The 20,841-nt window shown below is 45.0% G+C and overlaps 1 protein-coding gene across 4 annotated transcripts in view; it reads left to right on the plus strand.

The window, feature by feature from the left end:
* Positions 1-11,786: 11,786 nt before the first annotated feature.
* The window catches only part of AP2M1 (adaptor-related protein complex 2, mu 1 subunit), a 16,915-nt gene continuing 7,860 nt past the window's right edge, over positions 11,787-20,841 (plus strand). For 2 of the 4 annotated variants that reach the window (XM_010189507.1, XM_010189522.1), the window contains exons 1-3: positions 11,791-11,906; positions 17,310-17,575; positions 18,977-19,059. In XM_010189507.1, coding sequence (XP_010187809.1) covers positions 11,833-11,906; positions 17,310-17,575; positions 18,977-19,059 — 423 coding nt within the window. In that variant the 5' untranslated portion in view covers positions 11,791-11,832. Of the gene's footprint in view, positions 11,907-15,542; positions 15,549-17,309; positions 17,576-18,976; positions 19,060-20,841 lie in introns of all 4 variants that reach the window. The other 2 variants (XM_010189499.1, XM_010189514.1) reach the window with 2 other exon arrangements.

Consider the following 20,841-nt stretch of genomic DNA (forward strand, 5'->3'; position numbering starts at 1 on the left):
AGTCAAGCTCCGTGTGGTACAGGACGCCTAGGGAAGGTCCGCACTGATGTGCTGGGTCAGCCTGAGCAAAGGTCTTGTGGTCAGATCGGGCAGGAACTTCCTCTAAAATTATTTGTCTGTGCTACTGATATGAATGTGAATTAGCTAGGTCACCCTCTAGCTTCCTCCCTGGAAAACCTGCTGAGGCCGAATGCAGCGCTTGCTGATGCTAAACTGTGCATGTTCTGGGGCTGAAAACGGGCTCTTATCCAACAGCTCTTCTAGATGTGCTTCCACTTCCCTTCTTCCCTGGGCTGTTTTTGAATTCAGTAAAGCTGCAGGAAATGCAGCCTGTGTTTATCATCCCATGCAGGTGACTTCTCTCCCCAGTAGGAAATGACTTGCTTTTGATCTAGTCTTCTCCCCATAAGCTGTGTGATTCCACAGTCTGTTTTCTGCTTGCTTTAGTATGACAAAGCTGCTGTCAAGTTTTAGCCTCAGGCTGCCAAAATCTGGGCCTGGAACTTTCCCAGATAGGTGAGTGTGGATGGCTTCTGTGGCTCAGGAGTCTTGGTGTTACAGGTTTCTAACTGCACTGGACTCCTGTGGTGTATTGTTGGGCAACATTTTTTTATAAATGTATTGGAGCTGTAGCTACTATTTTTTTCCTGTAGTAAAAGCTGTACTTGTCCCTGTGAGGTTTGCTTGGAGGGACAATCTCTAAACTGAAGAGATGCTGCCAAACTGCCTACTTCCATATTTTCCCTGTCAGAAGGGAGGCATCACTGCTCTTCTGTGTGAAGTGCCATGTTGCTGACATCTAGTGACAAAGATACCTGGTGTTCTTTGGGCTGCAAACTGGCCGTGTTCCCGGGAGAGCATTTGAGATCTTTTGAAGGGTGTTATGGCCGGCTGCTTCCTCCTCCTGAGAGAGCACAACTGTGGCCTTTGGAGAGTTGGGTCTTGAGGCTGTGAAGGGTTACTTCTTGAGGTCTTCAAAGCACAAATGACTGGAAATGTACTCTGGTGTGATAGTTTCTCTTTTTTTCTATGGAATAGGAGCAATCACCACATAAAATGGCCTTTGTAATGAAACTTCCTGTGACCCCAGTTAAACCTTTCTTCTCTCATCTCTGCATCAAGAAGTGATAAAGCCAAGACTGTCTTTTGCAGCACAACATCTTGCCCTGGTTTTCTAAGCTTATACTTCTAAAGATCATTAGAGTATTTAAAGGCTGCTCTTAGGGTTAACTGGAGGATGGGCAGAGATATAGCCTGGGGTACCAAAATATAATTGGTCTGTATGGCAGTCAGCTTCTCTCCTTTGGTGAATGACCCCCAGAGTCAAAAGTTATTCACAAGCCATATATTATTTTGATCTCAGCAGGAGGTTGGCAGCTCAGCTAAAAGTTTGCAGGCTGAATGTGAAATGCAGTCATCTGCTCTGCAGTAATAGTAGAGAGAGAATAACTGTCAAGTCAGAGCACCCAGACCATTTCTGGTCTGCAGAATATGTATAGCTCTTACTCAAACTCTTACCTTTTCTGTCAGAAGATGAATAGAACGCAAGTCATTGTTCAAGTTTCTCGCACAAGAGTGAAAAGCAACTAGAAGTTGCTTCAGACTGACTTTAAAACTGCCTTGGAAGAATTGGTAGAAATAGAAGGCGGCATTGAGGCTGTTCACGTAAGGTCGGGCTCAAAATAGGGTGGAGAGGTGTGTTAAACACTGTTCCTGTGATGTTTTACCAGAGCAAGGGAGCTTCTTGTGTTTCCCCGTGTCAGTATTTATCGCTCGTTACTCTTCAGACTGGCTGTGTGCAGTATGGCACGCAGAGGTAGGCTGTGGGAGGAGAGCCTGGTGAGAGCTGAACGTGCTCCTCTTCCTGCCCACTGGTTATGAGGATTTATGGGATTGAGTTTAAAATAGGAATGGTTTCTCTGAAACTGATGGGTTTATCTCAGTAGCTCTTTAGCTCACAGTGTGCCTTGTAATTAAATTATGCTGCCTGTTTCCCCAGGATGAAGTGACTGCAGCTACTCCTGTTCAAACCAAGTGCAACCCATGGCCTCCTGGAAAGTGGCTAATGCAGCCCTCTAAGCAAAGCTTAGATGCTCGGATTAGCCGGTGGGGTGGTGGCATTGTCGTAAGCCTTAAGCCTTGTGGTTCGATAATGGCTAGCGCTGGCCTGAAAGGACTGGTTCTCTGAATAACTCCAGTTTGTTGGAGCAGCCTGGCTAATCCCCCTCCTGCTTCAACTGTTGTCGCTCTTCCAAGATCATACTGATTTCTGGAATGCAGAAATTGCTACAGTTGGTGATTTACCCTCGGCCCTCCGGGTGAGAACTGCAGTACCTCTCCTGGTTTCTTCCTGGATGAGAGCGGTAGCAGCTAATGTACCTTGAACTGCTTAGTTAGATAAGCTCATTAATGCACAGAAGTCTTACTTACTGTAAAGTCAGAACCCAAACTTTCTTTTAATAGACTACTAAATGGGTTGGTTGCTTTACACCGGCTTAATAACTGACTTGTGATTGCCATTTCCTAGATGTACTGTGTAGATTAGAGAAAACACCATTTCTGTTTTCATTCAGACTAGGTGATGCCTGTGCTCTGGGAAACTTCCAGTCCCTCAATGGAAGTGACAGAGCTCAGAGTATTTTGGTCTCGAGTTCACTACTGACCATCTTGTGTTTATTCATACCCTGTACTTGATGGCACAGGAAGCTCGATGAAGCTGACAGCTTGTCTCACAGTGGGGCTGTGGCCAAAATGACTCTGCAGATGAGCAGGAGTCCACTCAGCTCTGCTGATCAAGCCTTGGTGGCTTGTTCTGTCAGTGGCTGAGTTGAAGGTAACTGGCAGACCTTATTTTCACCACCTGTAGTGCTAGACTGTCTTCTGGAGAGGTATCTGCAGAGAGGATAGCACCCACACAGCTTAGCGAAGTACAGCTGATGCCAAAGGTGTGTTCTGAAATGAATGGACAAATGCACTCAGTGCTATCAGGATGCTACCAGTGCCTGCCAAATCCTGAGACAGCTGCATTTGGAATATTGTGTTCAATTCTGGGCCCCTCAGTTCAAGAAGGACAGGGATTTTCTTGAAAGAGTCCAGTGCAGAGCCACAAGGATGATCAAGGGAGTGGAGCATCTCCCTTATGAGGAGCGGCTGAGGGAGCTGGGTCTCTTTAGCTTGGAGCAGAGGAGACTGAGGGGTGACCTCATTAATGTTTATAAATTTGTAAAGGGCGAGTGTCAGGAGGAAAGAGCCAGGCTCTTCTCAGTGACAAACAATGCCAGGACAAGGGGCAATGGTCCCAAGCTGGAGCGCAGGAGGTTCAACCTGAACATGAGGAAAAACTTTTTTACCGTAAGGGTGACAGAGCATGGCCCAGGCTGCCCAGAGAGGTTGTGGAGTCTCCTTCTCTGGAGACATTCAAAACCCACTTGGACGTGTTCCTGTGTGACCTGGTCTGGTGATCCTGCTCTGGCAGGGGTTGGACTGGATGAGCTTTCGAGGTCCCTTCCAACTCCTGAGATTCTGTGATTTGCTCTTTCCTGAGGCAAATATACCAATGTATGCCCGAAGTTTACGGTGGCTCCAGTACTGTTAGGCTGTAGGGATGTTGCTAATGTCAAGTTTTATTCAGACAGCACCTCATTCTTTTGGGGCCAGAACAAGCATCTCTTGCCTGGGTGTGAAGCTGCGGTTACTGCAGCCATATTGCCTTGTACCACTGCAGAGAACTAACAACTCACTGGTGTTTCCTAAGCAATGAATTGGAGCAGATCAACTTTTTTGGTTTGTTTTCATTTGTGCAAATACAGTTGTAAAAGGCAGACAACTGTGTTCCAACATTTGTGGTGCGGGTTGAAGCTAGCATCACTCCTGCTGGTGCAGGGAAGGATTAATGGTTTACGTGGTGTCACCTGAAAGACTTCTGGTTATGGGAGAAATGTATTGGGGAAAATAACTTGTTTGAATGCCTGTATGTCTGGGGTTTAGGCTAGAATTCAGCTGTGTCTTTCATACCCTAATGAACAGATGTCTGTGCTACCATGGCGGTGGTTTGTTACTGGTGTGATGCTAGGACTTCTCAAGTAGAGAGACCATGGGAGGCAAATGTGCTGGACAAAGGCTGGTGAATTGATACAGTTTGCTGTGTTGCTTCTGAAAGAGGTGCTGCAGTACAATCAAACCACTGCAGAGGGAAAAAACCATGCTGCTTAGTCCATTCTTTACATCTGCCTTCCTTAGTCTAAGAAAGCTTCCATGCTGTGTGGTGTTCATTTTTCTACAGCTCTTGTAGGTCAGAATCCATGAAGAGGCAATGGAAGTGAAAGACAGGGCTCTTGCATGCTGTGGGAGGAAGCTACTGAATCTCCACTTGCTAAATGCAGGTCTAGTGCATCATCTCATTGAGTAGCTCCCAGTTCAGCCACTTGTTGAGTCCCAAAATACGTGAAGGATCCTGCTGCCTGAGTTCGTCTTCCTGACTGCACCCACGCATTCCAAGTGTGTGGCACGATGTCGGTCTGAAAGGGCAAAGTCTGATGGCTTTTCCAGAACCACCTGTCTTTTGGTCAGACCTAATAAATAGAGCATTTTCAATCTATGCTAGATTCAAGGGACAACAGCAGGTTTTGAGATAGTGTGCTTTACTACATCTTGATCGTTCTCTGGACTCCCTTGGTTACGGTCTGCAGCTGACCTGCTGCAGACTGGCTTCTGGGGCTTGAGAAAGGGATCCTTCCTAACACACATCCCCTGCACAGCATGAACAGTGGCATGATCTGATATGAGCACGCTTGATCCTTTTAAGACGCTGCACCTTACCACGTCAGTCACTGTAGGTCCAGCTAATCCTGCTGTTTCTGTTACGTAACGACTGAAGTGCATTCAAATCTGCATCCCGGCATTTTGGTTTTATACGTGTTCTTTTTTTTGTAGCTGGCTGTTTTAACACTGTACCTTTGCCACAGTCACTGGAAAGGTGTATCTTAATGCTCTCCTCTTCACTTGAGTGAAAAGAGATTTCCATGTAGCCTTAACTCTTAGTGGGTTTATAAGCGTGTGTAAGTATGTGGTCTGTCTGTGATGCTCTTCATGATCCTTTTCCTTTCTTACTTATGGATTGAAATAGAAATATATTGGAATGAGAGAACTTGGCAGCAGAGTAGGAAGGGTACTGTCCTTAGGTGTTTGTAGGAGCAGCGTTCAGGTGTTAGATCTCCCTCCTGCCCCAGTAGCTAGCTGTGTGAAGAGTACAGTGTATTGGGAGAGGATGGTTGTTCCTAAATTAAGATGATTAGTCACCAACTGGTGTGAATTCTATATTTGTGTGGACCTTCTCTGTACCTTAACTGGAATAAATCCATCCATACTATAACTAGAAAACGGGGCTGTAGCTAGCAGTGTGGAGCAGGTCACCGTATGTTCAAGCTAGTGAAACAGAAGGAGTGGAGCTGCAAAGCTCTGAAAATGCAATTGACAGACCATTAAACCAAAGGCTTTGTCGAGAGTCATCTTGGTTTCCAGGCACTTAATGATAAACAGTTGAAGAAGTGATGGGCTTTGCTCTCAAACTGTCTTGCAATGAGCTATTAGCCTGAGGAAGCTCAAAAAACGGCGTAGGGCAAGCTCCCTAGAAAAGGCTGACTGTGGAGAGGAGCAAAATGAGTCATTGAAAGCTGATTGAGCAATGCTGTTACTGGGAAGCTTTCTGAGTCATGTCGCTTATGCTCAATGCGCAGATGAACCCATCTCTTGTGGTGGATTTCTTATTCTGGGGCCTTCTGATTCCAGCAGGCATGAGTCACTGAATGTCAGTCTCAAATTAATTTGAGCCCTGTTCCCTGCAGTTCTTAACCATTGCAGGCACTGGGCTCTTTCATTTTCAAAGCTGATCTGAAAAGAAAACTATTCATTATTTTAGAATGTGTGGAAGATCATACCAAGTCTGAAATGCACCACTAAAAACCTCCCTCCAGTAGGAATGTAACCCTGAAATAGTTGAGTATCTGTGAAACTTGTACCCAAACACAAATGAGGATCAAGACAAAGCAGGCTTATTTTCACTGCAGCGACTTCAAGGAGAGCCATTGTCATCTTAAAGAGCCATTCTTCTTACTAAGCTTTAAGCAACTTTCTCTTGCACGCTGCCCCTTGTATAGCTTTCCTCTCATCTGTTCATATATCTTTGGGTTAGTCATTCTGCCTCTTGAGTTTCCAGCTGTGTGGACATGCTCCCATTAGCTGATGAAGGTAACTGTAGTGGGGAGAGAGCGTGGTCACACCAGTCTTGTCTGGGAGGGATTTAACACAAGACTGAAGTGGTGACGGTGTTCCCTGAACTTCCACCATGGGCAGACTTGGTGAAGGCTGACAGAGAATGGTGCTGCACCAAACTGAACTCACTGTGAGCTGTGTCGATGCTGGCTATGCTTGTGGCGCTTGGAGCTCTTCAAGATGCTGGACTGCAGAGTAAAGAAGGTTGGCTTATAATTGTGTTAAATTCCTTGTGCGTTTGAGACATTGTTGGTTCCTGATTTCACTAGGGGTGAATGCAGCAAGAGGTTCATACTCTGTGGTAGTTGAAGGACACAGAGGCCTGATGGTGGCTGGTACAGCTGCGTTAGTCATCTAAAACTGTTTACTTGAATTCACTGTGACTTTGCCTGGCACCTGTAAACACTTTACCAATTGTCAGACACAAATCAAGTTAGGGAAGTTGCATTTAGGTGTGAATTCAGCTCAATCTGTAGGGCTGTAGAATTGCAGATTTGTTTTTCAGGCTTGAGGAGACTCATGACTGGTGTGGAGGCAAGCTGCTACTACATGTGAAATCATGCTGGTGGATATCTCCTGGGTATATTTATGCTGATAGGCTGCTATGATAAAACAAACTGGCAGAATGGTTCTGATCCTGTGGCTAAATCTGTAGTAAGTGAAACTGCCACCTCAGGTGTGAGCTAGGGGTTCACATAGCACAGAACCGGTCCCTTTCTGACGTGGAGCAAGTTGTTCAGTGTCGCGTTCCATTACCAGCATAGCACAACTTGTACCCATCAGCTGGCTGGTGGCAAATTACTCTGTGTGCTTCTGTTCTTGCAGTGAATGAGGACTTCAGTAAGAGCAATCCTGGCCAGTAGTCATGGTGGATGTGTATGTAGATAGGAGGGTATTTAGAGTAGTAAGGGCAAAGCAGGTAAAAAAGTTACATAGAAATGCAGTGATAGGATAATGAAATGGCACACTAAATTGAAGGTACATAAATGTACAGTGGTGCATATAGCAGGTGGATTAGGGAGAAAAGGCCTTTCTAGCTTCACCTGTAATGCAGTTAATCACCTTGAAGACTGAATTCGGTGTGATCTTGGAGTTATGAAAGATCATGAAGTCATTAGCTCCTTGCCAAGTGGTGGTTTAAAGACATGAGTCAAGTATTGAAGACCACCAGGAAAAGATCAAAGGAGGAGATGCATGCTTATGTTGTCTATGTCATGGTTTGCTTACATCTTGAATAACTTGCATAGTTTTGTGCTCACTTCCAGAAGGAAAATGTTGAGAGGAAGGTACTGAGAGTGACCAAAGCATAAAGCAGTTTCCTTGTGAAGAGCAACTGAGTAAGGTTGGGACACCTTATTCTGGGAAAGGGGCACTGAAGGCAATGGAGGAGTCCACAAAATTCTCCGTGGCCTGAAGATAGAGTATGGGGACTTGTTCTTAATTGCTTATTCTTGCACTTGAGCTGGGGAGCATTAAACAAAGCTGGGGGAAGGAAGAAAAAGCAGACTTAAAAAGGAGGGTGTTTTGTACAGTGGTTATAAAACCGTAGACTTTTTTTTTTGCCAAGGAATGGTGCTGATGCAGATATTTGAGAGGAAACGGGGCAAATACTGTAAAGAGGTCTGTTGAGAGTTGCAAAATAAACCATTGCAGGGACATCTCCTGCAGAGTGTTTTCTGGAGCTGTCCTTGCTGTTATCTGACTCTCCCTTCGCTGCTCATGTTGGAGACAAGACACTGAGCTAACAGATCAGTGATATGAACTAGTGTGACTTGTGTATGTGCAAATGCAGCTATTACCCTAGGAGCAAACTGCACATGGAAAGTTTAAAGCCTGAACTCACCTTTCAGTGTATTTGTGTAAGGAAGCAGCCTAGCATTTCTTTGCATTGACAGAATTTTTTTAAAGACTAAAAGCACTGGAATCTTGCTATATCTGCTCTCCATCTAACATGTTTTTACTAACTTATAAGCAAGCAGTTGACTTTGCTGCCTAGTACTGTGATGAAATTAAAAATGCTGGTATTTTTGCCCGTAACACAAGTGAAGCATTGGAGTATGTTCTAACCTTACCGTATGATAAAGCATAGCCTCATTATCTCAATCAACATTTGAAGTTTGTAGATCTTCCTAAGAGAAGGCTTTTAATTTCCAACACAAAGCTTGATCAGCAGTTTTCTACATGTTTTATAGTAATGTAGCAAATATTCAAGGTGTTTTCAGAAAGCAGTTGGTTTGTCATGCTAGCAGGAGGCTTTGTCTTGTGTGTGCTGTGTGTCTGATCCTATTGCTCATCAAAGCAGACATTTCCTTTATACTAAAAATAGTGTAACAAATAACTTAAGCAGCATTAAAACCCAAGAGGGAGGTAATTATTTTCTTTTTAAACCAGGGTGTGCTTTCTAGGAATCTTCTGGAAAGGGTTTGTAGGATTCGTATGATCCAGCTTTGACCAGTTGCATAAGCTTCCAGGAAACTATTCTATACAATGTAAGCCTTAAAGAGGATGCAGGAACTCTTCTTCACCTTTGGTAGCAGGAGTCCCTGTACGAATGTGGAAGCCAGCACTGTAGCAGTCTGAAAAGACATCCTTGTCTTACCTAGAATGAAAAAATACTAAATAGTAAAAAATTTCCTTGAGCGGGCAACACAGTGTTTTCACTGATGTAACAGTTCCTTTTTACCGTGCAGCCTGTGAGAATGACCTCTCAAACATTTGCTGAATTACAGGTTCAGCATCTGCCAGACTTGCTGGACAGCTGTATTTGGACAGATGTTCTCCATGTTTTGGGTCCTAGCCCTGCACATCACCTTTCAGTAGCCACCTGTGTGCCTGTCAGGACCATGTGTGTGTCATGCAAGCAGTCATGGGGCTGTGGTACTGCAGGCCTCTTAAATTCGAGAGCCTGATGTTGTTCTCTTGACCAACAATATTGTCCCTGACTTCTGGCTTGGGGATGCTGGCCTTGCTGCCAGCTACGCTGTGTAGCCTTGGTTCCCCTACGTGGGACAGTGAGCATCTGTGGGATGCTTTTCCCACTCTGTAACTGCATGGGAATCTCAGACCCTGCTGCCTCTGTCTCAATAGGTTTGCTTACAGAGACTTATCCCGGGAGTAAATGAGATACTTGTGTCCTGAAGTTATAAAGTGTTGCTAATGGAAACGTAAGAAAAACATCTGAAAGCCTTTTTTGTGCTAGGTGGACTCTCAGACATCAAAAAATGTTGCTGCCAGTGCGACGTGAAGCCGCTGACAAGTGGCAGAAGGCAGCCTGTTAATAGCCAGAGACACCCAACCAGCAGAATGTGGGAGTAAAAGCCAGGAAGCTCACTGCTGAGCGTTGAGAAAACTGCTCGTCTGTCTGCTTCTTGCTATTTTGACTTAACTGACTTTTTGATTCTTTTTTTCCCTTTTAATGAGCAGAAGCAGCCATCTGGTAGCTGAAGACCCATAGCAGAGAAGTATGTGTGATGTTACTCTCTGTGGACTCATTTGGTGTAGCTAAAAATGTTTTACTTTTTGTCTTTCTGAAATTAAAAGTATTAGCTGCACTATAAATCCTATCTTAACATGGAACTTGTGTCTGCAGTAGCTCCTTCAATATGCAGCTACTTTAGTTTCTTGACCATAACTTCTAGAGGTTATGTTACTCTTAATACTCCAGGCTTCTACCCTGGAAGTACTTTTATCCCTCTGATACATATTGCTTTTTTATTCTTATTTTTTTCCTGACCTTTGAGATGATCTGAGGTCAGGTCAATTTAACTTAATTTTTGCAGTCTTCCTGAACAAACATGTATCTGTTGACTGTCAGCATCTGTCTCTGGGCTCCCTCTCCCTATCCTTTCCAGCCACCCAGACAAGTGGGTGTGGGTTAACCCACCCTAACAGCAGTGTGGAGATGGTTGGTTATCAAGTGCTCTGCAGTGTCAAAGCTGAGAAATACGTATGTGGTCATCCTAGGACCTAGTCACAAGGTTTGCCCTATCGTGTTTGTAGTGCTCTTCTCTGGAATAAGCTGACCAAGTGGTTACTAGAGTGGACATTACGACTTGGACCTAAGTGAATAGGAGAGACTACGGGAATGGGAGATGGTAAAGTAGCTGTGTGTTTTTTAAGAAAAAAACAGTGTTCTTTGTCAGTAATCCCACCAGCTTTGTAGCTGTCTTCAAACCAATCTTCCTTTGAAGAAAGAGAAGATTAGCAGTTTGAGAGGGTAACTTCTGAGGGACCAGCCCTCAATTATAATGGCTCATAGTTGAGGTCTCCCACTCCAATGGCACCTTGTGGCCAAACTGCTCTCAGCTTGACTCAATACTGCTGCTATGGATCATCAAAAACTGTAACATTGCTACGTAAAAAATACGTAAAAATGGTAATAAGTCAAGGGGTACTTGCTGCTAAGAGCCCCCAGCCCCAGTGATAGACTTGGTGACATGTCAAACACTTGTCTGAACTACATGCAAAAAGACTAACTGTGAATTGCATCTGACTTGTATCTTAGTTACTGGGGAGGTAAACACTTCAGAGTAGAAATAAAGGGTCTTTGATTTCCTTATAATTTCAGGCCTGTGGATTTTTTTTCTTGCATTAAAGGGATAGGCCAGATACTACCAATACTTGAGCCTTGATCCATCCATGCTGATGAATGGAGTGAGAAGTAAGCTTGTATCTATTTCAGTGCTACTTTAGGTCTTCAGTTCTGGCTACCAATTGCAGTGACATTCAGTGCCTCCTGTGTTACAGGATGCATGGTAGCACTAAACCTAAGCTCTTGAGTTGCTCCAGACAAGCTTGGGAAGTCAGCTGGGCCTCTGTCAGGATTCCTGTGGTAGCTCCTTAGGTCTGGAACAAGGCAACTGGTTCCTGATGGGCTTGCTCATTAAGTCTTTGTTACGATGGGCACCTGAGAAGCAGTTCTGCAGCAAACATGAAGGAACACTGATCTGGAGACACTGGTGTGTAATTAGGGGTGTAGGTCTCTTGTGGTGCATACCCTCTGTACTGCGCAGTTGGAACACGCACTTCTCCATATAAAATCTCAGCAGATTAAAAAGTATAATCTGTAGCTGCAGCAATAAAGCTACTTCCCTCCTGTCCAAAGTAACACACTGTTTCTAATAGTCCTTTATAAGTAACAAGCTCTGTACACTCCTCTCCAGGATGTAAGGGTGAGGCAGGCGGTTGCTTCCAGCATCCAAGCTGCTCCCCAGTCTGTAGTTGCCCTACAGGGCCTCAGGCATGTGCTGGCCTGGCCAAATGTAACAAGATAACTGAGGTGAAGTAGCCCGTGCCATCAGGCTTTCAGAAGTATCTCTGAGCGTGCCCTCTACTTGTCCCATTCTGCAGCCTGCTGGACTTCATTACTTTTGTGGCGTCAAGATGTGTGCTCTCAGGTCCTCACCACCATGAGTGTTGCAAGAATTGTCTTCTGGCTGAGGGTGTGTGTGACAAAAGGTGTCTGTGCCTGCTGTACTGCTTGTTGCCATGCAGCCTACTGATGTGTGCCCTCTCTTGCTTCAGGTCTTAAGCAACATGGGAAGAGAAGAGTAAAGTTCCATCATGATCGGAGGCTTATTCATCTATAATCACAAAGGAGAGGTTTTAATCTCTCGAGTCTACCGGGATGACATTGGGTAAGTGCTTCTGTTGCATCCCTGGTTTTTGCATTTCTGTCTCATTTTGGTGCAGACAACAACTCAGAGCTGCTTTGTTCTGCATCAGCTGTGCATGCATGTAAGACTGCAACTCAACTTGCTGCTCTAGGCTTAGCTCGGAAGAAAAAAAAAAAAGTTTAAGCCCAGGTCACCTACAGATGGTAGTAAAGGATAGACTTCAGGCAAACCTAGGACTTTCTTTTGGATGGTAGGGATCTGGACGTTACTCCAAATGCTTCAGCAACATGGACTGCCACTGCAGGATTCTGCCAGCCTCTCTGGAATCATTAAAACTTTATGGGAGCAGTAATGTAGGAACTGTCTGCCGCACACTACAAGCAGGGCTCCGAATTAGTTTCGAACCCAGATGTCTAGTAGAGGTGTCAAGTAGAGGCATGCAGGAGACTGTCTATGGTCTTTGGCACTGGAAAGTTGTGTCTGCAAGCAGTCTCATAGTAACCAGAGCTGTAAGCTTAAAGCTGGCATTCTGTCCCCCCCAGCTTTGTATGACAGCCTTGTTTGTAAAAAGCTTACATTCATTGGGTAATTAAAGTTGTGGGAAGTGCTGAAATCCTTCAGTAGATTGTAGGTGTCTAATTGCACTTCGCAGAAGTGTTATGTTGCGCACTTAAACTGATTCTGTACGATCCTTAGGCTGCTCGTTTCCAGAAGGGACATTACTAAAGCTTTAGTGTCTTACAGGCAGTGGATAGTGCTGTAAGGAACCTGATGTCAGGTGATGGTGCTTCTTGGACTGAAAACCTTTTATCAGCTTTCTCAGACAACACTGTTTTTCCCAGTCAGTTTTCATTAGTGTTAGACGTTAGGTAGAAGTTAGTAATTGAAATTGGCAGACTCAAAACACAGCTAAAAGAAGCAGGGCTGTAGTAGGTGTTAAATCAAAGTCCAGTGAGAGAGATACTTTTGGCCACTTTAGCAAAAAATAGTTTGTGCCAGGTCTCCAGAGTGAATAGTGGTAGGACGTGCTGTGAAGAGTAACCTGCTGCCACAAATTACTACAAAACTGCCAAGCCAGTCAGCCTTCAGACTGTTCCAGTCTGAGGAGAGTGCTTCTCTGCTGGTTATGAATTGTCTGGTGAAGGTTAAAAATAGAGGGAGAACTGGTAGCCAGTCAAGGCTTGCAGTATTTAATTGATGGACTAGTGGTCAACACAGCATCTGTAATGAGGCTTCACCTAATGAGCTTTAAATATCTCCTGACCTGCTCTAAGTCAGCTAAGGCAGTGAAGTAGCTGTTCTGAGGTTGGCTGAGTTGCTCCAGATCTTCCACACTGAGCTGAGGCAAGGGAGCTTGGGATTTCTGAAGCAGAAAACTGCTGCCTACAAAGTTTTACTTCTCATCTGCTGTACGAACTCCTTCCACTCTTGAATACTTGTTGGCTGAAGCTCTTCAGAGCAATTCATATGTCAGATCTGACTTTGTGTAGTTCTCCTAATGAGTAGGTATCACAGTGACTGAGTCAAGCCAGTCTGGATTATCGGTACATTTTGAGAATATGTTGTGTGGTGAGACAGGGACACCACTGCTGCAGTTTCTGGCAATGCGATTTTTTTTCTGCGGCTTGCAAACTTACAAGCACTTAGAACTGTGCTTGAACTGTTTATTCAAGAAGGCCTTTTAAATTAAAGTGCATTCTGGCTGTGGAGATATGAACTGGAGAGTAAAGTAGTTATTTTTAATATAGCAATCTTCTTTTGCTTTTTATCTTGCCTCGTTCCTCTTGTAACGTAACTTGTTCAGCACGTAATGAAATACTTCCAGCTGGCCAGGCAAAACTAGAAAATGGATTTTCTGCCTGATCCTGTCTTATATTTTTTTAATTTGGCAAAAGGTGCCAAAAAGATTCAAGTGTTTTCTCTACGACTTTAGAAGTCGGTGTTCCCTTGGGCAAAGTCGTCCATTCAGTTCCTGTGAAAGTGTCAGTCCTGTGACCTGAGTGGAGCTGGTGCTGGCTGTTAACCAAGCTCGTTCCCCAAGGTGTTGGATTCCTTCTGCAGGCCTTGAAACCTGGACTGGAATATTTTAGTTGTGTAACTTTATGGAACAAGTTGTCTTAAAATGTCTGTGTCTCATCTTGCGGTACAATCAAGTAACTGAGAATCTTCAGCTCTGTAGCAAGCAAGTAGAGTTGGGTATCTGCTGTTTCCTGGTCTGAACACTACCATCTGTCTACTTAAAAGCTGTTCATATCCCAACCTTCAGAGGAAAGTAGGGCAAGGAATAGCCATGATACTGTCACTTGTACTCAATTCTGTAGGAGTTCTGTCTCGAACCAAGCCACCAGGTGATAGACTTCTAAATGACATCTATCCTAAATGATAGATCTGATGTGTTGAGGGCTGAGCCCATCCAGCTTTCTGGGAGGTAGCTTGGATGGGAAATGAGCGTAGCTGCTGCCTGTCTTCATGTGGGCTCCAAGTGATTGACACTTAAGACTCCTTGGTTATGAGAATCCCCTTACCTTGCACAGTACAAGGGTCTAAATAAGCACATATGAGCCCAGATGTTGATGAGCACAGTGATGGTTGATGAAGAAAGCCTTCTCTTGACTTTAAAGGCAGAAGTACCTCAAAACTTGGACTTTCTTTGCTTGCAACTTAGAATGGCTTTAGTGCATGTAGTGCATCTGTCCATATAGTAGCTAGCTGCATGCATAAGCAGCTTATTAAAATAAAAGGCAAAGCACTATGCATTTAATTCTGGATACTATGGAGGGCTTTACTGTGATCTTAAAGCGCCTTGTTCTTCAGTGACATAGTCATTCGCAGAACACACCTGCATTTAAAAATTTAACTATTTAATAAAAATAAGCTATTTGAAACTAAGCAGCTTACATGACAAACTGCATGCACTTTAAACTTAATAGGCATTTGATTTCTGAGCTTCTGATACATCACTTCAGCTTCATGGCTCTTGATCCTTAAGGAAAACGTGCAAGCTGGATAGAGCAGTGTCTGAATCTGCGGGATGTGCCTTATCTCTCCAGATGTGCTCCAGCTCTATCAAACTTGCTGTATTTCCTATTGGCTGGACCAGGCCAGAAAGTGACAACCCAAACAGTTTAAAATGAGAATCGCTGTCCTAGGATTGCCATCTCAGACTTGCAGCCCTGTTTGGAGGCAGACTGGGAAGAAGATACCTGGTACTCTATGGTCCCTAGGCAAAGCCTTAGATTGAGGGTTTTTTGGCTTTTTTCCCATCCAAGGCTTGCCACATGTATTAGCAGGGCAGACTGGGTATCACTGGTGTGATACGGATGCAACTCATGTGGACTAAAAGCTCATTTAGCCCTAAAATTCAGCCAAACACAAGTCTATTGACACAGACAGTCTGACACTGGCAGCCTGACCATGACTTGTCAGTGTTGTGCCTTGCAAGGGCTTCATTGCTGCCACAGCTTGTACTGTCCATCCAATACCACCTTGGCCTTTTGTGGCCAGGAGCAGGGGGAGGGGGTGCTGTTTGGTCTCTCCTGATCTCTTTGGATTCATTGTGCCTTGTGTGTGTGTTTCTAACCCTTTCTCTTGTTGCTGTCACTCCTCCTTTCTCCGCTGGCGCCATTTCTGTCCATCCCATCTCATTGGCTGCTGTAGCAATAGGTAAGAGACGCGTTTTAGGCCATGACTGGCACTGCACAGTGGGCAACTGGTGCTAGAAAAGCTTCACTGGCCTGGGGCTTCTCCTCTAGTGTGCACCAGTCTGGTTACTGGTTCTGGCATTAGTCCTAGCGGGTTAGAACTTGAGACTGGGAGGGTTAATGCTCCAGTACAAGCTGAGCTTTCCTTGCAGTGCTTACTGGAGGGGAGGAATGGGGCTTTTAGATACTATTTTATAGTAGATTAAGTTACTTTCTTATGGAAAAAGTTAAGGTAGAAATGAAATATTAATTTAACTCAGACTTGCAATCCTTCTGTAACAATAAATCCTGAGAAGTATTTGAAGGCCAGAATTTTGGCTATGGGGGGAGTGTGTTTACTGATGGAGCTTCTGCATATGTACCCAGACCTTCAAGGAGCAAACACCTGCTGTGGTAGCGTATGTTCCTTTGAATATCTTTTGTTTTCAAACTTGGAACTGTCTGCTGGATTGTTGACAACCCTCAATGCTTACAAGCATTCTTATGTCTGTATCCTTGCTTGCAAGGATATTACTACTCTCTGCTATCAAACATGGTTCTGCATAATCAGTGCCATGGCCTTGATGCTGCAGTCAGAAGACCCCCTGTCCTACACGGTGTCTGAGTATGAGTGATAAAGCATAAATAACTAGATGAGTCTTGGCTTGGTGTGTAGACTATTGCTTTTAAGTCTCTGTCTTGTCATGTGAAGCACTTAGGCTTCCTTCCTGTGTCCTTAGGGTTGGTGGGCTTAGACTTAATTTGGGGAGTTTATCTTAACTCATAGCTATGGGATAAGAAAACACTAGTGTGGAAGAGCTGGTGTCCTGAATGCCACTCGGGCATCCCTGTTTACCCAGGAGGGATTTGTCCCTCATGCTGCTCTATAGACAATTTGGACTAAAGATGGCAGCAGCTAAGGGAAGCTTGCACAGCATCTTTTCAGCACTGTGCAGAACCTCTTTATCACAACTGGTACTGGACCATCCAGTACTTGTAATGCAGTGCTACCAGCACCTTGCACTGTGGGGACCATGAGTCCATCTGCATGAGACCTCTTCTGAAGCCTAGCAGGCTTGAGAGGACACATGTAACTGGAAAGCCAGAAATGTTCCTGATTCTGCTCGCTGCCTTGAGCTGCCCTCCGTGGTGCCTGGGGAATGGAGGTGAGGTGGATTTGAGAACTAAAGCTCCCTGTTGTGGTGTACCTGGGCACTGACTTCTCTCAGGTCACCTGGGTAGATCTTGCTGTATTTCTGGGGGGAACTGCCAGCAAATACCTTGGAAGACCACAGCTCACTCTGGGGCAGGAGTATGAAGGCCTGGGCATAGAGAGTAGAGAGTAACTGTGTGTTTGGTTAAAACTGGGCTGCTTTTTGAGCCATAAGCTGCTACTGTGTTTGTTCCTAGCTATGGCAATCAATCAGGAGTGCTAGCAAAATTAATTGAAAGGAAGATTCCTTTGCCATCAGACTCCAGATGGAGACTCACTTCTGACTACAGTTACACTGGTCCAAAGCTCCCTAGAGACCAGGAGCACTCTGTCTCTCCTTGAGTTTGTGCAGAACTTAATGTCTAACTCTGCTCAGAGCCTTCACTTGTCCCTCTTAGAGACATCCCCAGGCACCTTTCTTAAGTGAGCTCAGTGTATGTAGTTCAGTGTACGACTAATTGCACAAGCAGAGCTGCGCAACCGGCTTGTTTTCACATGTGCTGTGCTAAGGTATCTCTGGTGATCTCGCAGGCGGAACGCCGTCGACGCCTTCCGCGTCAATGTCATCCACGCACGGCAGCAAGTACGCTCGCCTGTCACCAACATCGCCCGCACAAGTTTCTTCCACGTCAAGCGTTCCAACATCTGGCTGGCTGCTGTCACCAAGCAGAATGTCAACGCTGCCATGGTCTTCGAGTTTCTTTACAAGATGTGTGACGTGATGACTGCCTACTTTGGGAAGATCAGCGAGGAGAACATAAAGAACAACTTTGTGCTGATCTATGAGCTGCTGGATGGTGAGATGTTTCCCTTACCTGTTATGTGACATTGCACTAGGTCATTCTAAAACCCTTAGCTTAGTTTGGTGTAGTAATAATCCTTGAAGTACTTTTAATATGTGCGACAGTTCAATATTACTACTTCTGCTTTCTAATACCCCCTGTGCTGTAAGTGTAGGTGACAGAAGGCTATGGGCTTGAGATGTTAATTGTGGCTCACTTTGCTGAAGTGTTGGGAGCTCTGCACTCGTATAAATGAGACAACTAGTACTGGACCCCAGCTTCTGAATGTGTCCTGTGTAGATGTAGGGCTGTGGTTGTACTGAGGTATATAAAGGCCACCGTTAGCACCTCTAAGGCCAGCTGTCCCAGCTAGTGCCCAGGTGGCTGAAGCAGTCACCCCATGTGGCTGCAGTTGGTCACCACTCTTGAGTTGCCTCTTGAGGGCAGTTCAGAGACAGAAGACAATCAGTAAAACCCAAACTGCTCTGTCCCCAGCCCTACCTCCCCCAGTGATACAGCTCCAAATTTCACCATAGACTAATAATACGGTGTCCCTTCAGCTCCTTGTGCTATCAGCCTGCCTGTGGAGATTGCCCTTGAGCTCTCCCTGTTTTGCATAACATGAGCACTTTGTATTGGTTATGCTTCAATTTGTTTTTCAGACAAGGCACCACATGTGTGTCCTGGGATTCTTAGCCAGGGGTCACGGTGACTGGTGGGCTCTCTGTTCCCTCTGGACAGATTGAGACTGCAGTTCCTCTGCTTTAGTCAGTCCCTGCTGTCTCTGGCAGGTGCAGAGAGATCAAAACCAACCAGTGTGGCGTTACTCAGTATTCATGTTAGTGGACTTCTCACCTCTCTAAGTCTCTTGTGAGTTGTTCCCTTCCTCTTCGAGGGGAGTGGGTGTTAAGTACACTAACATGTTTTTTTCCCACAGTGACCGTCCTGTAGTGCCACTACTCTGCTGTTCTGTTGGGGTTTTTTTGTTTTGATTTTTCATTAGATCTTCATACAAAAATCAAAACCTAAAGAAAATGCTCTGAAGATAAATTGTTCTGCTGTTGGATAAACCCTCTTTATTGTCCCTTGGATGTTTTTGGAAAAACTCCTCAGTGTGCCCTGTGCACATGGCTACTGTAGTTGATATTTAGTCCTCAAGTGCAGTTGTTTTTTAAAAACCAGCAAATTCATCAGTTGGACAGCTTCCCATTACACCTCTTCTCCAAAACATTGCACAAGGAAGTCAGTCTAGCAAGGCTGTTTCTTATCTTATGAATACTCCAGAAACTCATCCAGAAGTTTAATGTGTAAGCAGTGTCTGTGTACTAATTGGTTGTCTCCTTATAGGAATGGTTAGCATGGTTGGCATGTTTATACCTTGCAGCTCTGAACTAACCTTCTTCTACCCTTCTGTAGAAATCCTGGACTTTGGATATCCTCAGAACTCTGAAACAGGGGCCCTGAAGACCTTCATCACTCAGCAAGGCATCAAGAGTCAGGTAACCAGAGGAATCTGGGGTGCAGCACTGCTCTGTTGGTTAATTTTCTGTAAGCCTGTTCAAGAAAGTTACGGTCTTAGTTACCAACTAACCATGTAACTAACCTGTGCTGAGTGGAAGTGCCTAAGGAAATCAAGAACACTGCAGCAGAGGCGTAGCTCGGTGGCATCTTCTTGTAGGTGTCTCTGTGCTTGTGTGACCTCCTGTTTCCTGGCACGTGGTAAGACGTGGGAGGAAGGGCCCTGAGCTAGGATAATACCAGTCCCTTGCATGTAAATGATTGCTGGCTTCATGCTCTGACAGATGATAAACAGATCTACCTGAAATAGCTCTTCTGTGTGTGAATCTGGCTGAGCAAGTCTGTTCTCCACCAGCCTTCAGTGCTCTGAGCTGCCAGGCTTTCATGCCTGCCTTGCAATGAAGTATTCTTTGGCCTTGTGAATCTTGCTGTTGGGAAGCTGATGTTGTTCTGTCACTGCCTGTAACGTCTTTGCAGGTCAGCATCAGGACAGTCTGAGCTTTCTCATGTTAGAGATGAAAATCTCTACTGTGCATTTGGAACAGTGTTGACGCCTTGCAACAAAGTTTGCATGGAGATAGAAGATAAAGGGCATCTGGGGAAAAAGACACTTGAATTAGTCTGTTCTTGGGAATGTGTTTTAAACAAGCTACAGTCTTCAAAACTGGGCTTCCCATCTTGGACACCTCATGCTCAACCTCTGAAACCAAAGGACCGTTATAGTCGCCCTTTCTCCTGTCCCCCAGGAAACAGTGCTTGCCTTGTCCATCTGATACATCATGAGGACTTTAGGCTAAAACTCAGTCCTCTCCTCTGTGTAGCAGGTGAGTCAGGAGAAAAGCTGTGAGTCAGTTTGTACCGGAGCTGCCTGCAGCAGAGATCTGGGTGAATCTTCAACCCCAAGGTACAAACAGAAGCAAGGTGCTGAACAAGAGCCTGCCTGGCGACTGTTCTTAAGGATAGGCAGAGGTCAAAGTCTCTGGAGGCTCTGTTTCAACTCTCTTCATCAGCACTGACTTCTGAAGAACTCCTTTTTAAACTTTTAATCTTGGTAGCAAGATGAGCTGCATCTCTCCAGAAGGAAGTGGGAGAGAAGCTGCCCCTGAGCAATGTATTTCCTGCTGGAACAGCAAACAGCATTTTGCAAGAGGGCATGTGTGTATCAGTGGCCACATGTGAGTGCATCCGGTCTCGGTCCCCTGTCCAAAGCCCCAGTGTAAATCACCCTGGCCTTCTGCAGTCTGACATTCTGGGCAGTCAGCACTCGAGATAGCTGAGTCAGCTCCTGTTCCTAGGAAAACTCTAAACTAACCACCACCCTCGCTTCCTTCCCTAGCTCATTTTTCTGCTTCTGTCTGTTTTAATAAACTCCTATGCTGTTTGTGTGCAAACCACTGTCACAGCATCTTGCTGCAATCAACAGCAGGTTTAGTCCTTCCCTTACGAGGAGTTTTGGACTACAGCTTTTCATAAGTAGACAGTTACTCTGTTGTGTGTTGGAAGCTTGTGCAGCCCAGTTCAAACAGCAGAAATAATCCTTTCCAGGCACAGTATGGCAGGGGCGGCATTTTAAACAGTACTTGCCATATTTCCTTGTCTGCTCTCTACTCCAGTAAATCTAGCTCCCAACTGCTCCTTTCCTTACAGCCAGCTTCTGGCAGGTACCCTGAGCCAGAATCTGGGACTGGATTTGTTTATTATCCCTATTCCCTTATCTCTGCATAGTTTGTTATGGTGCTTTCCTTAGGCTTGTATCCTGCTGA

This window comes from Mesitornis unicolor, unplaced genomic scaffold (assembly GCF_000695765.1).
Source record: "Mesitornis unicolor isolate BGI_N332 unplaced genomic scaffold, ASM69576v1 scaffold10040, whole genome shotgun sequence".
In the NCBI taxonomy this organism is placed as follows: domain Eukaryota; kingdom Metazoa; phylum Chordata; class Aves; order Mesitornithiformes; family Mesitornithidae; genus Mesitornis; species Mesitornis unicolor.